This window comes from Echiichthys vipera (genome assembly GCF_963691815.1).
Source record: "Echiichthys vipera genome assembly, chromosome: 16".
Classification (NCBI taxonomy): domain Eukaryota; kingdom Metazoa; phylum Chordata; class Actinopteri; order Perciformes; family Trachinidae; genus Echiichthys; species Echiichthys vipera.
In genome coordinates, this window is record NC_139841.1 from 2,330,525 (window position 1) to 2,347,886 (window position 17,362).

General features: G+C 39.6%; 1 protein-coding gene across 1 annotated transcript in view; it reads right to left on the reverse strand.

The window, feature by feature from the left end:
• The window catches only part of LOC310958610 (ras-specific guanine nucleotide-releasing factor RalGPS1), a 279,502-nt gene that overhangs the window by 228,277 nt on the left and 33,863 nt on the right, over positions 1-17,362 (reverse strand). Inside the window, exons 2-5 of the mRNA XM_083929621.1 lie at positions 15,750-15,889; positions 12,510-12,614; positions 10,951-11,001; positions 7,646-7,729 (exon numbers count right to left, since the gene is read on the reverse strand). Of these exons, the coding sequence (XP_083785747.1) occupies positions 7,646-7,729; positions 10,951-11,001; positions 12,510-12,614; positions 15,750-15,806 (297 nt within the window). The 5' untranslated portion in view covers positions 15,807-15,889. The remainder of the gene's footprint in view (positions 1-7,645; positions 7,730-10,950; positions 11,002-12,509; positions 12,615-15,749; positions 15,890-17,362) is intronic.

Consider the following 17,362-nt stretch of genomic DNA (forward strand, 5'->3'; position numbering starts at 1 on the left):
AGATCAGCATGTGTGAAATCTGTCTGAGTGAACAATAAGCCCATTGAAAGTAAAAGCACATCCCAGTGGGTCAACAGAAAAATGGGAAACAAAATGGGAAAGTTACAATTTTTACAGATCCTGCTAAATTTATAGCAGATAAAAGGGTTAATGTGGTTGAGAGCTTCCATTCTGGCATTACTAGACTAAGAGGTTTTTTTGTTTTTTCGTCTTTTATTAGGCACATATTTAGGTACATATATAGTGAAGAGGGTAAAGTGATGAGAGAGAAAGGGACAGCGAGTAGGGAAAGATAGGTGGAAAGAAAACTCAGTTATAGAAAGACAAGAAATTAAAGAAATAGGTATGTGTGACAGAAACAGAAGTGAATGAATGATGAGGACCAGTTATTAGGGATAAAAGACAGGGCCTCCTCATGCTGTCTCCAGGCCATGCAGCCCTCCATCAAGCCCATATGCATATTCCCAGAAGGACTCTGACAATGAGGGGGAGGGGAGACTGAACCTGCATCTGATGTGTCAGTTGTCACAAAACCAGTGACGGAGGAAAACAGACTGAAACAAAGAAAAAGATAACTTTGCTTCTCCAGAAAGTTCTCTCTCCAAACAGCAACTTCTTTTTGACTACTGGCCTGAAGAAAAGGAGACGGATGTCCACCGCACCGGATGTTCAGTTGAATTGAACACTGAAGAGCTTGTGTTCAGGACATGGCAGCCAGAGGAACTAAAGATTGCAAGGAGGGGGAGCAGGTGTGAACTCCGATGGGCCAACAATCGACCGGCCATTTGGTTCACTATACCAGCAGAATGGGGCACAGAATCCTGGACAAAGATGGCCTCATCAAGACAACATCAGAAGGAGAGAAAGAAGGAGACTGGGACTATGGCTCAATGCTGAAGATCCAGAGAAGTCCTGGTTGCGTGTTTCTGCTTGGGGTTTTTTCATGGTTCCCCCATGAACAGGCCATACAGACAGCGGAGGAAGGTCAGAGCATTTGAAAATCACAAATAAGAAATTAAAGATAAAAACATCCACACTAGATGACACCGTTAGTTGAACTTAGAATGAACAGGATGTTAATGTTCAACACATACATACACTTGCATATACATATAGGAACATTTATTAAGAATAAGTATTGGTGTCAATAGGGAAAATTAGGGTTTTGCAGTGAGAGTTGATCATTAGACACAGAAAGTTAAGGTTTTAATTGCTATGCCCAGACAAAATATTTTTTAGCTCACATAAGAAAAAAATCAAGTTATTGAAAGCAACACTGATTATTTCTTATAAAACAAACATGCCATTGTGGAATATCTCAAATATACCTCCCATTTTACCTGAAGAGGCATCATAGATGTCACAGGTTTGAGTTTCTGGTGATTGATTTTAGAAAATGCAATATTGATGCATCACTGTAAATCCTGACTCATTATTCTGGGGTTTTTTGCTTTCACTCTCAATGGTATTTCAATTTTTGAATTTAATGGTATAGTTTTCTGGGAAAACCTGGTTTAAAAAACTGTCATAGTGATGGTGAAGTTTTCAGAAACATTCGTCTTGTTTTTGCAAATTGAAGCATTAGATATAACAATAATAATAAGGATAATATTATTAATAATGATAATAAGTGGGTCCTGACTGCATCAATAGGAACTGGATGTGTTTTTAAAAAATAAATAAATAAATAGATTAAATTCTATTGCCACTTATGGATTATTTTATGTTTCTGTGGAGATCTCCCAAAACCCTGTATAAAGAAACTTGGCCAATGACTGACTTTTTAGACTGTGACTGCTGAGGCAAACAGCCTCTACCGACTTAAAATGACCTACCTGATCGAGCTACTGCTGAGGCAAACAGCCTCTACCGACTTAAAATGACCTACCTGATCGAGCTACTGCTGAGGCAAACAGCCTCTACCGACTTAAAATGACCTACCCGATCGAGTTTTGATTGTTTCTTTTTAATTTTTGCATGATAGTTGTATGTCAGTAGTTTTATGTCTATTAACAAACACTAACATCTGACCCTATTGTATTTTCAAAGTGTGCACGTTATGCATGATACTCATTGTCACACTAATGTTTAATGTCAGCCTGAAGCGCTGTACTGTCTTAATTTTTGAGCTTTTTGATCCTACAGCTGAAGATGGAGAACCATTCTTGAATGGAAATGTTTAACAGTGGATCAAAACCATGGAAAGCATTGTTTGATACATAGTGTCTAACGATAATTCTGTTTTTCTTTATAGATGGTTCTGCGAGGAATCCGTCTAACTGCTCTTTCTGTGTTTGCCTTTGAACTAAACTGCCAAATAACTCGTCTGCTAAAGCGAAGAGTTATTTGTATTAATCTGTAGTTTTCTTTCTAGGAGCAACAGATGATACAGTGTCAGAGTCACAATATGCTTTAATATTGTCCATAACTTGCAGACTCTGGGAAAAACTGTGGCATTCTCACTCCTACAGGAAACCCTTGTCCTTAACCTTTTGTCTCTAACACTTTTACCTGTTTACAGTTAAAAGAGTTCATGCTGACTATAACAACTCAGTTTTCACAGGGCAACGCCATTGCAGATGATGGTGCTAAAGAAATTAATTGAGACAGTGGTAAAGACTGTTTCCGACGGTGTGTTAAGTGCTGGTAACCTCTGACACCAGAAGAACATGGAAGAGAGAAGAAAATGGCATCCATGGCATCGAATGAGGCAAAATAAAGCAAAGAAACCTATATAGTGGCTCAGATGAAGAAACGGTGTGAATAGAATTGTGTTTGTTATAATGTTTTTCGTTGTTTTTATTTTTCCTTGACATATTCGGAGAGTTAAGAGTGAACCTCTACTAATGTTTGTAGTGTGTAGTCAAAGAAAGAGTTAGTTGATGATATTGTGTTATTTCTAAAAAATTATTTGACACTTTGTGTCAAAAGGGGGGAATGTGAGAAATAACCAAAGATTGACCTACCTTATTTATCTATGATTGTAAATCCTTGATTAGCATAACAGTCAAGCTGAGAATGAGTGCTGGGGGGATTGTAGATAGGAATCACAGGGGTTTTGCAAATGGTGACAAAAGGGGGGTCGTAAACACTGATAACTTCCACGGGGGTCATAAACATGGGGTAGTGTGTTTTGTTTATTCTAATGTCATTGTGTTTGTAAGATGCTTTGATGTGACTTGTATATCTGCTGAAGAAATTTGGAGACAGGCAGAGATTATTGAGACCCGGCTGTTGGTCTGACCTCTCTCCTGTCTGCAGCAGTATTTAGTAAAGATATGATTTGAGAAACACTGATGACTCCAGAGAATTTCTTTCACAGTCTTTACCTACTCCATATGTAAAGTGTCCTGAGATAACTTTTGTTACGAAGTGGCACTGTAAATAAAATTGAATTTAATTTAATCTTAAAGCCATTGGCTGAACAATTTAAATCTATTCTGGACACACCTTTGTGCACTTATACACAGATCCCCTAAATTCATCAAGGTTTAGATGGACAGTTTTAATCTTTTTCTCCTTTATGGTTCCTTAATCTGACCTTTTATTTTGAGGTGATTTATAAATTATCATTTGTTAGTCATATGACCTTATGTAAACATGGTCATACTCTTATTTCAACTTGTGGCATTCCGGTCCCCATTGTTCAGTTTAACAATGTCAGTTCATCTAATAATTGGCCTGCCAGGGAACCTATTCAAGGTCTACAGTATTACTCACTGGAAAGGCAGTCCTTATATGCCTTCTGCTCTGCTCTCATGAGAGCTCCCCCTGATGGTCTGAGAAGAGAGGAACTGCTCACAGTATTCAATTGCACTTGTACTTCATTCAATTGCCTGTTACAAAGTTAGAAAAGTATAAATCAAAGCCCTGGTTTGACTCCATAACTTGTGCAATTAGGCAGGAATGCATGAGAGCAGAGTGTAAATGGAAAAAAAGAAACTCCAAGTGCTTCTGAGGTACTATCCGGCTGAATACCGACAGTGTGTCGAAGCAGACTGGGGCTGCAGCGATCAAATCTTGTGTAATCGAGAATTCTACCGATTATTCCATAAATTAATCATGCAATTTTTTTTTTAATTTTGCATAAAAATGTATTATAATTTGCATTATTTTGCAAAAAATATATTATGTCTGGGGTAGGCCTATTTGGAGTGCTAACCTTACACAGGGGTGGGTGTGTGTGTGTGTGTGTGTGTGTGTGTGTGTGTGTGTGTGTGTGTGTGTTTGTGTTTGAGTGGTGTGTACGCATGAGAGAGAGAGAGAGAGAGAGAGAGCGAGAGCGAGAGTGAGAGAGAGATGAGATGTGTGTGTGTTGAAGGCAATACACTCGCAATTTACCATGAATAAGTTTACTATTTAAACAATTCAGAGTGGTGCATGAAATTCTACCTGACGCACAGATTTAAAGAAAAATAGATTTATTTAGAAAATTAATGGAGATAGATATTATCATCTTCCTGTTTACCGCAACAACAAGCAATGTACAATAAACCACTGACGCATTTCCCTCAAACAAAACTATAAACACTGATCAGGTAGGTTACGCTATGTTTAACACTGTCATGAAAAACTAAAAATAGAAGCCTTCATGAGGACAGCTACAGATTCTCTTCCTGTTTTTAACATTTGCAGTCACTATGGCAACTGCCTTCCTTAAACTGGAACAGCTGCGCTCAGTGAAGTGGCGTTAACAACGGGCTGCTTTCAGCTCAGACGCTGAATCATCGATGTCGTGCTGTTGTGGTAGAACAGTTCTAGTTAACAGTGGACACATTGCACCTTTTTGGCTTCATTTTTGAGTGTGAATCCAAACTTATTCTCTGCCTTTTTCAGGCTGTAGTGGAGTGCATCCGAAAAACAGTCCATGTGGAACACTGAGCCCTGCAATGAACAGGCAGCATAACGCGTGGGATTGGAATTAAACGAATCATCGCGGCAGAGATTTTTCCTGGAGGATTTTTTGTAATCGAATTACTTGAGTTACTCGAGTAATTGTTTCAGCCGTAAAGCAAACAGAACCAAATACTGTATTTTTCTCTCATATCACCTATCACACGCGATTCATTTAGATTTCAAAACAGTTCGGCTACAGCCCCCCGCGACCCCGACAGGGACAAGCGGTTGAAGATGTATGAATGAAAAGGAAAGCGCACTGCAGAGCCGAAGTCATCTCCTCGGTTAGTGGCTACCCTAGGTGACAAAGGTTATCCTCTGACGGGATACCTAATAACTCCGCTGGTAAACCCCGCTACAGAGCAGGAGCGATGGTTCAGCAGTGCGCATAAACGCACCACAGTGGAGCGCTGCTTCGGGTTGACTGCCTCCGTTATTCTTTTCCATACAGCGTTTTAATGGGCCCCTTTTATTCCACTCTTAAGACTGCCAAAAAGCACATCTTTATTTCGCTCCATCTCAGATGTCAGGATGCCGATCTGTGTGTCGGAAAAGTTTCTTTTCCAACCAGTGTTTCTTCTCTCCGTGTTTGACCTCAGTGGGCGAGGCCTCCGAAACAGGAATATTTAAGGGCGTAACGTGTTAATGACGATCTGATTCAGCCGCCGCATTTATCAAGGCCCGCTCATTCATACGCTGAGATTGGTCAGATACGAATGTTTCATAAATCACACGTGGGTCCTTTCCTACGACCAATTCTGCACTCAGATCTGCGCCCGTTTTCACGCAATATTGATAAATGAGGGCCAATGTGTGCAGATCCGGCCCATGAGGGAATATTTACTGGCCCTTTGAGTAGAAGCCTATGTGACAAAGTTATTCCTGGCTGATGTTTACTGATGTTGTCCTCTCTCTCATCTCAGCGCAACTGTCTCAGTGTGTCAAATACCGCCGCACTGGGAGGCTTGCTCAAGCGTTTCCTTTAGGCGCGCGGCCGCAACTCCCGCTTGGTTCTTCTAAGTGTGCTTCTCCATCACTGCTCACCTGTTGTTCTTCTTCTTCTTGCAATTGTTCCAGTCTGGTTAAATCCACGGTTATATCATCACCACAATGTTTCTTTTTACTTTGAAAAAAACGAACGGTTGACACAGAATACTGGCAATTTAACAGCAAAAGAACAGAGAAGTCTTTTTTTTAACTGCCACTGTAAAGCCTGTGTGTTTACTCTGCAACGAGCTTATATCAGTGTGAAGAAAACAAACCTATCTAGTAACTATCAGATAAATGTCGTGTAATAAAAGTACAATATTACCAACTGAATTGTAGTGGAGTAGAACTATAAAGTAGCATGAAGAGAAATACTCAAGTAAAAAACAAGAGCCTCAAACTTGTACTTTAACATAAATATACCGTGATTTAATACAGTTACCGTCTGTGCTTAAAATTATACCGTGATATAAATTTCAGACCATAACATACAGCCCTACTTCAGCTAACCAGAATGAAACTGAGGTCCAAATATTTAGCACAGCAGACAACTCCACAACTACAATCAATTTTCTCAATCCTCTGTCATTGAACATAAAGTCCCACACAAAATTGCTTAGTGTTATTTTTTATTTTGGTTAAAAGTGTAATAAACAAATCAACTCAGTGGCCAGCAGTACAGCAGCGGTATAGCCACAGCAAATATTCTATCAAATTGTGAACAATGAAAAATATTATTTATAATTTGTTCTCTAATTGTGATGTCCAGTGTAGATGTTCCCCCTGCACTGATAACTTGAAAACCTGCCTAAAGACCCATCTCTTTTCTTTAGCCTCTTAATTGCCACCTTGTAGACCGCACCCTGGTTCTAATTTGTTTGAGTTTTATTTTGTTATTTGTACAGTGGATTCCATCAAGATATTCTATATATTCATTTATTTACTTGGACAATGTCTGTCATTTTTAAATGTGCATTATAAATAAACTCGACCTGACTAAGTTTGCCAGCTATTTCTATCCGTGTCTTTCTGCTGTTTGCTGCTGAGCAGGTAATGTACAGTCAGTTTATCGCAGCTTTTTCACTGAAAACTGCTGCCTCCTGCTGCAGGAAACCATTTGATCTATAGTTAACATGAATCTATTGATTAATGCAGCTTTAATGATGAACAAACTTAAAGGAAGAAAAAAATATTATCAACTAAAGTTTTGAAGGTTAAAAGCACTTTATAGCTGGTAAAAATGTTTACTGGAATCCAGGCTGATTGGGCATTAAACTGAGGTCTGTAATAAACATTCTCACTTGCAGGGGTGAGCTAACAATACATGATAGACACCAGTGTTCTGTGTTGAACCATGGCTGTTTTACAACACACTTGGTGGCTGAAAGCAAAACAGACTTTTTAGATTAACATTGTGCAAAATTACAGCTGCCTTTATATATCTGTTGGAGTTCTAAACAGCTATGGGTGAAAAGGATTTGAATTCTACAATAAAAATGTTTTTTTTTTTTAAAGCTCAACATCAACATCTATCAAATGAGCTTTTCTAGATTATGGTTAATTCACTGATTAAGGGAAAGAAATGGACTGTATGGCTGCCAGCTTTTTCTACAAAGTAGAAGAGGGATGCTCACCGGAACAGCTTTAAGACATTTAAGAGCTAAATACTTTTTACTAAAAATACTTACTGAATAATTATGATTTCACATAAAAAAGCATAGAAGTGATTAAGCGATGACATATTTGCTTTAGCAAGACGTACCTGGTTGAACCTGCGTGTGAATGCAACCACATTGGGGGCCAAACTGTGTTTCTCTTTCCCATTCCATCCACAGGTGGCCAGCTCCTGCCAATTAGAAAATCATATTTACAAACAGATTTAAGGAATATGTAACAATAACCAATACCCCCATGAGTGTGGCGCCTGAGACTACATATTCATAGGGCATGCAGCTTTTGAGTCTGATCATAATGATGAACGATAACAATGCCACATTGTTGGACTTAAGCTGACAATCCCCAAACCACTTACATATATACACACACACACATACACACACATATATAAATATATATATATATATATATAATTATTGAGAGAGAGAGCGAAAGAGAGAGATACATAATATACCTATATGTATATCTATGTTTATATAGATATAGATAAATATACTTTTATATGTATATAAACACACATATATACACTTTAGCAGCTGATAACTCAATTACACATATATATGTGTATATATATATATATATATATATATATATATATATGTGTATATATATATATATGTATATATAGACATACTATATATATGTATATATATATATACATATATATATACATACATACATACATATGTATATATACATACATACGTGTATATATATATATATATATATATATATATATACATACATACATACGTATATGTATATACACATACATACGTGTATATATATATATATATATATATATATATATATATATATATACACACATACATACATACATACATACATACATATATATACATATATACACACACACACACACACACACACAGTATATATAGTTTTGTTTTCTGTGTAGGGACTCTTCTCCTGCTACTGCAGAGGTTTGGTGTTATTTTGAGGAGTATTAGTGGTTAAAAAAAGCCGTGGTAAAGCCTTCGCTGTACTGCCCCGTGCTAATCAGTGTTAGCCACTCTCCAGGATTTCTCTGTTAATAGTTCATACACGAAAAAAACTGTATCAATGGCCTATTTGATGTATAAAAGTGCGAAAAAGAAAAACAAGTCGTTTTCAAAATATTTTGTTGTCGGTGAGACAGGTACACTTGCAGACGACAAATGTTTTATTCATTCTACAGCAGTCACACTGACAAGGCTGCCTGCAGACTTTTTTTCTTAATTGGCCTTGTGAGTGTAGGAATCTCAAAATGGCATTAATCAGCCCGATTATGGAGATCAAGTTGAATGGGTTATCTTTCTTATGGGTTTATCTTGTATAAATGTGTAATTATCAGTCCTTAACATATCTGCCTGGCTCTCTTCCCTGCGCACAGTCTCTGCATGAGCCTGTGGGAGGAAATCCTTCAGGGCAGAGCAGTGACTGGAAATTCATTAATAGAGGGTACGCAGGGATTCCAGTGGAGAGTTCAACCACTGGGTTCAGCTGAGTGGCAATAGCTGTGGAGGCCATCATGGCAGCATTAAAAGTATTTGAAACAGAAAGAGGACTGGAATACTTCTGTGAGGAGGGGGAGATCTCTGAGGGGTTCTCTGCAAAACACTTAGTGACCTGGTCAGAATATTTTACACACACAACAGACTTACTGATAAATTATATGCACTACCAGAACCCCTCAAATAGTGCACCACAGCTTGAACCATGGTTTCCCTAAAAGTTGAGAATGTGGTGCTCAAAGTAAAAATGATGCTCAGGAGACCAAGCCCTTGATAATACAGATCTTTCTTACCTCAGGATTCCAACCATGGAGGCCTTGGCCACGGTAAGAGAGCGGCTCACACAGGACATTTCCTTACAAAACCGAACAAATCTCAAACCAGACCACATTTGCCAACTTCTGGATTTGTGCCTGAATACCACATATTTCCAGTTTAATGGCATTTTTTACAGACAGAAACACAGCTGTGCCATGGGTTCACCAGTATCCCCTATTGTGGCAAATCTGTACATGGAGGAGGTAGAGGGCAAGGCGTTGAACTCCTTTAAAGGAGTAACCCCAAGCCATTGGTTCAGATATGTGGACGACACATGGGTTAAGATCAAATCCAAAGAGGTGCAAACTTTTACTGAACATATCAACTCAGTGGACAGAAACATCAAGTTCACCAGAGAGGAAGTTAAAGACAACAGCTTGCCCTTCTTGGACTGTGACGTCCATATGGAGAATGACAGGAGCCTCCACATAGGGGTATACAGAAAACCCACTCACACGGATCAATATCTACTTTTCGACTCTCACCACCCTTTGGAACACAAGCTTGGCGTTATCAGAACACTGCAGCACAGAGCTGATAACGTACCCACTAGCTCACAGGCTCAAGGGGAAGAACGCAAGCACCTGAGAGGCGCCCTCACAACTTGTGGCTACCCCAGCTGGACCTTTGTTAAAACGGCAGCTGCCTCCAGAAAGAAAACCAAAGTGGTTGAGAAAGAAAAAGATAACAGGAGAAACAACATAGTCATCCCATATGTGGCTGGGGTATCGGAGAAACTCAGGAGGATTTTCAACAAACACTGCATCCCTGTGTATTTCAAACCCGGTAACACACTCAGACAGAGACTAGTACATCCGAAGGACAGAACACCACACCACCACAAAAGCAACCTGGTTTATGCTGTCCAATGCAACGAGGAATGCAAAGATCTTTACATTGGAGAAACAAAACAACCACTGCATAAACGCATGGCCCAACACAGGAGAGCTAACTCCTCAGGCCTGGACTCGGCTGTCCACTTACACCTCAAGGAGAAAGCACACTCCTTTGATGACAGCAATGTCCAAATCTTGGACAGAGAGGACAGATGGTTTGAAAGAGGAGTAAAAGAAGCCATCTATGTAAAAGTGGAGAAACCATCGCTAAACAGAGGAGGGGGTCTGAGACACCACTTATCTCCAATTTACAATGCCGCCCTTTCATCCCTTCCCAGGAGATTCAACAATCTAACCTCAAAGGACAACTGTTCACACATGGCCCGGGTGACCCCAACGACTGTCGTTCAGACTCAATAGAGCACTAACGACGTCGAAACCAACTGCCCACCACCGACTGTCACTCTAACGACGGGCGTGGGCACTTGGAGCACAAAGGGTTGCAGTGACATCATCGGCCTTGTGAGAGGTTAAATACCTGGATCTCCACACCAGTTAGTTGGACCAGTCCCAGCCTGGTCAGATGCGTACATGAACTGATGAAGCCTCTTGGATGAGAGGTGAAACGTCTTCCTAGACAAACAACCAGTCCAGTTGTTTTTGACTGAAATTGCTTTGAGGATAACGATGACCTGGACGAATGAGAACATTCACAGGCTTACCTCAGGATGTATAGCCTTGAAGACTGGTGCATCCATCAGGGTGATTTGGCTCTGTTATAACAAGAAACACATCCATATCATCTTTCAATATGATGGAGATCAAGAAATCGTGTATGAATGTATAGTACATACGACAGCTGAATGACATTATGAAGTTATGATGATGGGAGAATACATACGGAGGTCCTAAGTAGACATGCTGGGCTGGGGATAACTGCTAAAGATTATTTGTGAAGATAAATGATAGACTGTTCAATTTACATAGTGTTTCAGTTCACTCCGCTGCCCTCCAGCACTCCAGTACTTTCAGCTATGTGCTGGATGTCTTCTCTTCGTGCAGCCATGTCCCACCCTAATCTGCTTCTGATTGGCTAAGCATGTTCATAAGGTTGAAAGCAAGAGCTTCCATTGAAGCGGTATCTCTAACAATGAAAACCATACCCCTCATCTATTATGACGGTGCCGGGATACTATTTATGCCATGTGACGGAAATTTATAATTATGACTTTGTGTAACTCAAAACACAGGAAAAGTCGCCCTTGTGTTCTGACATCTTGCTGTAAACGTCATGCCAGCTGGGCTGTCTGTATTTAAACTCTACAGAACCTGACCTTCAGGGCACTCTTCCTGAGGGGAGCCGTTTGTGCAGGCGTCTCAAAGACGGCCGTCCTTGCAAGTAAATGATGGAAAATAAACTCACATGGAGAAAGCTGACCTTTTTGTATTTTCATTTTTCTTTGTTTGATCCTTATTGACTGATCATCTCACGACAGCCACAACACAGAAACGCTTTGAATCCTTAGAGGAATTGAAAACATGTAGAAGTGTACAAATCCGATGGACCGAGGCATTTGGAACCGGTTCTTGATTTCCAACCCTACCTGTGCATTTTGCCGATGCACAGGCTGAGAGGTTCACTTAAGGGAGGTTTCATTTAAATGTTATCGCTACTGTGGTGGAAAATCAATCTTAGACTTAGTGCAGAGAATAGACCACATCTGTTTCTGGACCAAAGTCACTCTCGTTGATGCGATGATATGAGCTACATCAATCTGATTTTCTAGATAAATGTCTTTCCATTTGTTGCGCTCTTATTTCACTTCGCAAAGCCTTTTTACTATTTCTGCTGCTGCACACTCAACAAATGTATTTCACATCTTCTAAAGTAGTGTTTCTTTAACTGTTGGTTTAGGTTAGACAAACTTCCCTTTAAAATAGTATACTCTTGTTGGACTTACTTACAGCGAAGCCAGCTGCCCGCTGCTTGAAACAAGGTGGAAGAGGCCCAAAAAGAAAGCTAAAAGAGGCGTAAAGCTCAGTTTAACATTGACTATTACTCTATGTGTTTATAAGAAGGTAATACATTCCTACAATTTTTGATTGACAGTAAGTTCAAATCTTTTTGAGGAAACTTGATCAGAGAGCTAATATCCACCTCTTCATAACATGTAAACGTTAAAGAGTAAGTAGTCTGACACCAGCCAATGCTTGGGTCTTCCAGGTAGAATCTGAACGGTCTTGTATGCTGCACAAAAAGTGACATTTGAAGCATACTCACAGCAAACTCCTCAGGCGTCACCTTCAGCACATCAAAGACGACTGCATCGTAGCTCTTGGTGTATTCCACGCAAGGTTCATCCAGAGAGTCAGAGCTGCTGCTGGCCTGGGAGACACACAATAATCACAGTTGCTACCTGTGTAACAGGCTGTTAGGAACCACAAAGACAACATTTGTCAGTAAACTGTGTACCATCTAAATAAAGTTGGCAAAATGGAGTCAGGCACAAGTCAGTGTCATTTAATAATTTATTCATTATACACTTAATGTATTGGAGTAGCAATACGTCATTTTACCCTGCTATTGCCAGGCCTCAACGATGGTAACGTCAGTGATGGTAGTTTGGTTTGTCTGTGTGTAACTTTCAACATGAATTAAGCAGGGGTTTTTTATTGCTAAAGTTAGCTTAGAAATGGAATATGCTAACGTCAACAAACAACGGACACCCACCACAAAGTACACAAATGCTGTGTTTTTGTTTTGTATTTTGAAGTGGCGGCCTTGAGATGGAACTAAGGTTGGCGACTGTCCTGTGAAATGGTCTGTGAGAGCTGTGTGGAGTAAATCCCAGCCCATTTTTTTCAGTATTTCAAGTACAGCTCCTGTAAAACTGACAACACCCAAAAACAGGTTTGAGGCTGTTTCAATGTCCACAGTACCGTGGATACACATTGCTTAACCCCTATCCAGGATGGCGTTTAGCAACGTCCTAAAGCATCCCCTGCTTTATCATCTATTTTATTTTCAATGGGACCACATTTTACTAAATAAACATAGGTCGTATTGAAAAAAAACAACTAGTGACTGTGACCATATACTCTTTAGGAAAATGTTAAAGGCAATACAAACCCAAATTCCAATTAAGTTGGGCCGTTGTCTTTTCAACCTACAGATACAAGATATTTAATGTTCAAACTGATCAACTTTATTGTCTTTTTGCAAATATTCACTCATTTGCCTGCAACACATTCCAAAAAAGCTGGAACAGGGTCAACAAAAGAATGGGAAAGTTGAGGAATGCTTAAAAACCCCTGTTTGGAACATTCAACAAGTGAACAGGTTCATTGGAAACAGCGGAGTTTCATGATTGGGTATAAAAGGAGCATCCCTGAAAGGCTCAGTTTTTCACAAGCAAGGATGGAGCAAGGTTCACCACTTTGTGAACAACTGTTCGAGTAAAATAGTTCAACAGTTTAAGAACAATGTTTCTAAACACACAACTGCAAAGAATTTAGGGATTCCATCATCTACAGTCCATAATATCATCAAAAGATTAAGAGAATCTGGAGAAACTCACTGCACGTAAGCATCAAGGCTGAAAAGCAACATTGAATGACTGTGACCTTTGATCCTTCAGATGGCACTGCATTAAAAACCAACATCATTCTGTAAAGGATATGACCAGGGCTCAGGAACACTTTAGAAAACCATTGTCAGTTAACACAGTTCGCTCATCTGTGAAGGCCCCATTAATGTTGAAAGGTGCATATAGGTTTTGGAGCAACATATGCTGCCATCCAAACAGCATGTTTTTCAGGGACATCCCTGCTCAATTCAGCAAGACAATGCCAAGCCACATTCTGCACGTTTTACAACAGTGTGCTTAGCAGTAAAAAGGTGCGTTTCCATTACAGTCAAATACCCAGATTAAGGCGGGTCTCCCTCGCAAAAAAAGACCCTAATTTGAATGTGAGCCGCCCCTAAAGGCCGTTTGTTTGCCATGTCATAGAGCAGGGCCTTAATCCCCTGAAAAAAGCCTGGTTGCTGATTGGATAGGACTTATGGTTAGGGCTGTGACTTTTGCCCCAAAATCATTTTTGAAGTTTGTTTGTTTATTAATATTAATATTCAAATATATTATTATATCTTCAGGAAGACCTATATTGGTATCAAAATTAAGTTGTTTATGTTCTTCTGTCCATCAGAGGACAGTCAATGTCAATAGGCAGGCAATGATGTTTTCAGAAGAAAAACACAGTCGCGACTGTTTTTAATTAGAAGTCTAGGCCTCTTTAATGTCACTCATTGAGCGTGACAGTTACTCTTTTCAGTCTTTGGTCACCCACTCCCACCGCACATTGTATTTATCACGCGGAAAAACAATGTATAATATGCTACAGCTCCCACAATGTCTCTGGCCGCGCTCTCTTTGCTCTCACTCATGCCAGCCAATCAAAACAAAGAACGGGGTTACACAACATCCAATCAGAAAATAGCACTATTGTATCTTGGAAAAATGATGCCCAGATGGACAATAATAGCCTTGCTAATGAGATTGCGATTCCCAACTTCACCAGGCGTCAAAAAGCGTTTACAAGCAAACATATTTACAAAAGAATAATGTCCATGAGAGGTTAGAAAATAAAGGGCTCCCTAATATTCGTTTGAATAGCATTATTTTCTTTAATTGAATATGAAAGTTCGGCGTCAAAGCCCTACTTGTGGTAGTAGCCTACTTGATGCCACAACAACATGGCAAAGTAGAGTAGAGTACACACGCACACACGCACACACAAACAACATCTTACTGTGCACTTAAAATACTCTTCGTGCGTGCGTGCGTGCGTGCGTGTGTGCGTGCGTGTTGGCCTCTGTGAAGTCGCGCTCGCTCTTTGTTTAACACATTAGGAGTCTGCTGGTGCACAGGACATTTAACAGTTTTTTCAGGCACATATCTTACAGCTTGTTCCACACATTCTGTGAATAAGTGTGGACAGAGAGCGACAGTCTGACACTTGCCTGTTAGGACACACTGTAAGTTCTCCATTCTGTTATCATTTTCAGCCATGACTTCCCGCTACTCTCTGAATCAAAACTCGGCGAGTTGATCGGCGTGTATTAGGGCGGTGCATGAGGCGGACTAGCCAATAGTGGAATTTGGCTGAGGAAAAAAAACAGATGTGTCTGTGCAGAGCATCTTAGAGCAGTGGATGGAATGTGCCCTACAGACGATACTACCATCTCTCTGCTTTGCTAGATCTTCAACACGTTCTGATCCTTCATGATCTAATATCATCATATTGCCCATCCCTATCCACACTTATCTAATGTAGTTTACATTTATCAAGAATAGTTATTCTTGTTTTATAGAAACTAATTGTGTTAAACAGCACTATTACAATGCATGTGAGAGGAACCTTTTCTATTTTATTTTACAGTCCATCAGGACTGACACACTGAGGCTGAGGCCTAACATAACTGCACACTATAGCAATGGACACTACGGAAGCTTGTTCTTACCTCTGAGGTGATAGAATGGATGCTGGTGCCATCTGAAAGCCCGTTCCTGCGATACATGCTCAGGGAGGAACTGGTAGGATGCACAGGTCAGGGCGACAGAGGCCTTTAGCTGGGGGGCGCACATAACCTCTCATCCATGCCTGGAGACAGAGAACACAGAATTTAACCCTCTTGTTTTTTCATTAGATTTTCCCTTAATTAGCTTAAAAAGCATGACTAATACCTTTTGAGACATTGAGATATATACCTTCCGGTTGAATGGAACTGCAATGAAATCAAACTAGGGACACCAAGTTCTTTTTTATGTTATTTTTTGCCAAACAGGTCCACCGTTTGAGACAGTAACTGTCAAATTCAGTCTTGCATTTGTCTTGAAAAAGATTTAAATGTATTATTACTACTCTAGTAGTAATGATTGTGAACATTGACACATTAATATATAATTATAATACATAATAATAACATGTTAATAGATGGTGTTTCTATAAACACATACCGGTATTACAGTTTTTCTCGATTGCTAAGACACATTTCTTGAACGCTTCTCTCCTTTTCTCTAAAATGTAAACACAAACCCCAATTTTCAAGCTACATTCACAAAACCTCAGACTCTTCTTGCAAAACCAAACTTTCACCTCAAAACAGTTCAATCTGTTCCCAAAACTGAACTTTGTTGTCAAATCATGCCCCAAGTCAATCAAAATTAAAAACACTACTGAGCAGCCACTAAACACTACATAGAAAAATAGAAAACACAATGCTCAGGACATGAAGCTGAATGCATGTTGCAAAACAAAAAAACTTGCATTTAGCACTTTACACATAGACAAAAAACAGAAATCTTGTGCATTAACATGTAGCACTTGTACAGTACAAAAAACAAAGATCTTTTGCATTTACAGTACACGTAGCATTTGTACAAAACAAACAGAAACCGTATGCATTTGCCACTTGTGTACAGTTCGGCATTGTCCTCACGGACCATATCAAGAATTAGGGTCTCTTGGTGTGGGGAGAACATACCTGTCCTCACACCCTTATGTGTCTGTCTTTCAATTCTACAAAATGAGAACATGCAGTTACAAAAGATATACATGGAATACTACAGACAGTTAGACTAACCCTCCATTACAATACTACAGACAGTTAGACTAACCCTCCATTACAATACTACAGTACATTGGCACAGTGATGTACTGAAACATATATTTACTTACAGTATACTGTGGTACAGTATATACTGTAATATGTCATACAGTAATTTGCTCTCAACATTTACATACTTTACTATAATGTCAAAAAAGATAATTACCTATTCTCTTCTCTAAATTTTCAGATTATGGTGGACACAGTGAATCTAGCGATGTTTGGTTGTACACTTTGTCCGGCCTCCCTCATCCTCATGCCATGGACAAGAACATGGTCAATCAAAGTAGCTCTGATTTCGTCAGATATTACTGTTCTTTGTCTTCGCTGACCACCTTGACCACCTTGACCTCCTCGACCTCCTCTCACACAAACTCTTCCTCTTAGATTTCTATCCATTGAAGTGCCTCACAAATCAGTGCTCTCTGAACTGGCTTTATATATTCCCTCACATCATTAGCCACAAG